Consider the following 3,165-nt stretch of genomic DNA (forward strand, 5'->3'; position numbering starts at 1 on the left):
CGTGCTTGTTGTGAAAATTGTGTTCTTGTCTGAATTAGTACTGTTGTACATGGTATCCATGATTAGCAGCCCCCAAAAAATACCCAGCTCCTGGTTTATGCTGAAACCATTCATAGAAAAGAGTGAGAAATGTAACTACAGCCCAACAAAAATTCCTCAGAACTCAGCACTCAGCAAAAATAGTTTCATTGGTCTTCTGCTGACTATGAAAGCCTCTGAACTTCCTTCTACCCTAAAGAGTGCTTTTTACACTGGCACAGATACAGCCATCAAAAGGTTTTTTTTCCCCTCCTCATTTTGAACATAGGCAGCTTACACCCTTTTCCCACCTACTTTACAGCCATAGTCCTGTTCTGGCAGATAGTCTTTGATTACCCAGCAGCTGTGGTTTTTACATATACATTTGACAGAGGCAAGGGGAAGACACATTTGCATTTAGACCAGACTTTGTGCTCCAGAACATTTGCATCTTCCACCCTAGTTCAGTTTGAGTGACTGAAGGAAAAACTTGCTAGTGTAGCCTGAATCTTACCATTCCCTGAAGGCTTCAAAACAAAGTCTACTATCTTTAGGAAATCAAATGGGTTGCTTCCTTACAGATATACTTTCCTCTTTCAACCAAGGAGGCTGAAACTAAGGGATATCAAACTAGTGCAAACTTTTTGAACTTTATTTACAGCATATATTCAGTGAAATTACATACTTTAAATTATTATATTTTACAATAATACTGAAGTCTTCATCCATTATCCAATGCCAGGTCAAAAGCCTTAAGTCAAAACATTACAAAAGACAAAGTGCAAAGCACAAAACAGAAGAGGGCACTTGGATCAGACAACATATTTGAAGCTGTAAGTGCTATAACAGGACAGCCTTTTGCCTTTGCAGCGGCCACAGAGCTCTTGGCGATGAGGTTTCTTGAGATCAATATGTCTCTTCCTCTGAGGGCAAGAGCAACGAATCTTGGAGCAGGTCTTAAGAAATAAAGACATGTTAGTAGTAGTAGATCAGAGAGGATGCACTTCATGTTAGACTAACATTTAGTTTACCTTAATAACAGCAACACATTGGGGCTGATATACTTAAGAACTTAAAAAGTCTTGCAAAAACCCTGTGGATTTAAGGTGTAAAAGCTTTCTCACTTAGAAACACCATAAATGTAGCAAGCCATAATGCTATATGAAAACTGTCTGGATAAGCCATCCATGAGGAGGGGGCCTACCCCAATACCCATTTCCTAAATAACATTTCCTAGTAATTTGATGAAGTCAAGTTTTTTTCCAGATAAAGTCAATATCAAACTTAATAGAATTAGCATATATAACATCTGACAGTCTTAATGGAGTACAGTTAGCTTACCTGGCACTGGATTGTTTCCACTCGATAGGGATTGAAGCCTTTTTGGCATTTGCGACAGAGCTGCTTGAAGTACACCTGAAAAAAATGCAAGTTCTGTTAGTAGAGAGACTTATTCAAGGTGTTGTACACAGGTACTCAAGTTTGTGCCAAAACATCTAATTTGCAGAGATTTTATGCCATTCTTACAAGTCTCAGGAGAAAAGAGATTACTTGTTAACTACCTTGTTGCTTCCAGAAATGCACCACACGTAAGCACTCTCCCATCTGGTCTTGCAGTCTTTGCAGTGGAAATAGCCATACTTCTGCTCCAAGATCTGCAGAAACAGAGTTCACTGACAGAGTTCCAGCAGCCCGAGAGCACCCAGCCCAGCTCCCTCAATACTACTCCCCAAGGATGGTGAGACACTGAAAAATATTGCCCCGGAAGCCATATAGGAAATATTTGAAGCTGTACTGAATGGGGCTCTGAGCAACAGGGTCTAGTGGGTGGCATCCCTGCCTGTGGAAGGGAGGTTGCAACTGGATGACCTTAAAGCTCCCTTCCAACCCAAACCACTCTGCCATGCTTTGATCTACACTTGTGGGTTTTCACAGGCGGGGGGCTCTTCTGCTCTAGGTGAGACAGAGCCAGCCCGGGGCAGGATAGGGCCCACCGCGCTGCTCATGAGGGGATTTCTGGCCTCCCTGCTCGAGGTTCGCCCCCCGCCCCACCTGGAAGGCAGCTCTCTGCCTCGGAGCCGCGGTCTCCTCCTGCCGCGTCCCCACCGGCTCCTGGCGCGGCGGCAGCGCGGCCCCCGCCGGGCCCTCCTGCTGCTCCTCGCCGCCGTCCGCCGTCGGGGTCTCCTTTGCCGGCGCTGCCTTCTCCGGCAGCGGCGCGACGTCGGGCGGCGCGAAGAGGCGGCGGTCGGGCGCGGGTGAGTAGAGGGCGAGGCGGCCCGGGGCGCGCAGGCCGTCGGGGCTGAAGGCGCGGGTGGCCGGCAGCGTGCGCGGCCCCAGCGAGCACTGCACGGCCACGTCGGCCCGCAGGCTCACCTGCACCGCCACCTCCTGCGTACTGGCCCGGCGAGGCCGCGGCGCCAGCGCGAGGCCCACGTGCGACAGCAGCGCCTGGAGCTGCGCCCGCCGGTAGCTTTCCAGGTAGTCGGGGGGCAGCGGCGAGAAAGGGCCGCCGAGGAAGGGGCTGATGCTGCTGCTCTTGCTCTGCTTCCAGCTGGGCTGCCTGGCCGCGGTGTCCCAGCCGCGGCCGAGAGCGGGGCTGCTCCTCCGGTTCTGGTAGGGGCCGATGGGAGAACGGACGAAGCTGTCCATGGTTATCGCCCCTGAAGGTTTAGCCCTGCCTGTGTCCCTGCCCTGCTTTTATCTGACCTGGGGAGCTGATGGTTGCTAATTGATGGGGAAAGTGGCGGCAGCTGAGGGAGGGAGGGGGGCTGATGGCCAGGGAAGGCCGACCTGCCTTCCTTCTCTGCCAGACTCTAATGATGGAGAGAAGTCATTCAGCCACAGCTGGGGAAACCACGGCCTGCACAGCGAGGAGAAGCCTGCTTGCTCACAGTTCCTTCTACTCGTGGTCCTAAAAGAAGGGGAAAAAAAAGGAGTTTGGGGAACTAACAAAGTCCTGATAAACTGGGTGTTCCCCAGAGAGCTGAGCAAAGAATTTAGGCAATTACATCTCTGAAAAGAAGTCTTGACTAGTATTAAAAGGTCAGAGTATCCCCATTCTTCTGTTACTTGGGGATTATCTACCTGGAACTTTTTCTATCAACTGAAGCGCTTAAGGAAAAGATGGAATATACTCCTGTATACAAA

General features: G+C 49.8%; 1 protein-coding gene across 1 annotated transcript; it reads right to left on the reverse strand.

Moving 5' to 3' along the window:
• Positions 1 to 177: 177 nt before the first annotated feature.
• Positions 178 to 2,880, reverse strand: LOC141728201 (zygote arrest protein 2.S-like). Its single transcript, XM_074535313.1, has 4 exons — positions 2,071 to 2,880; positions 1,581 to 1,673; positions 1,360 to 1,434; positions 178 to 974 (listed from the first exon to the last, which is right to left on the reverse strand). The coding sequence occupies exons 1-4, from the start codon at positions 2,665 to 2,667 to the stop codon at positions 831 to 833; spliced, it is 909 nt and encodes a 302-aa protein (XP_074391414.1). The 5' UTR covers positions 2,668 to 2,880; the 3' UTR covers positions 178 to 830.
• Between the last annotated feature and the right edge of the window lie 285 nt (positions 2,881 to 3,165).

The sequence above is a fragment of the Zonotrichia albicollis genome, chromosome 2 (assembly GCF_047830755.1).
Source record: "Zonotrichia albicollis isolate bZonAlb1 chromosome 2, bZonAlb1.hap1, whole genome shotgun sequence".
Classification (NCBI taxonomy): domain Eukaryota; kingdom Metazoa; phylum Chordata; class Aves; order Passeriformes; family Passerellidae; genus Zonotrichia; species Zonotrichia albicollis.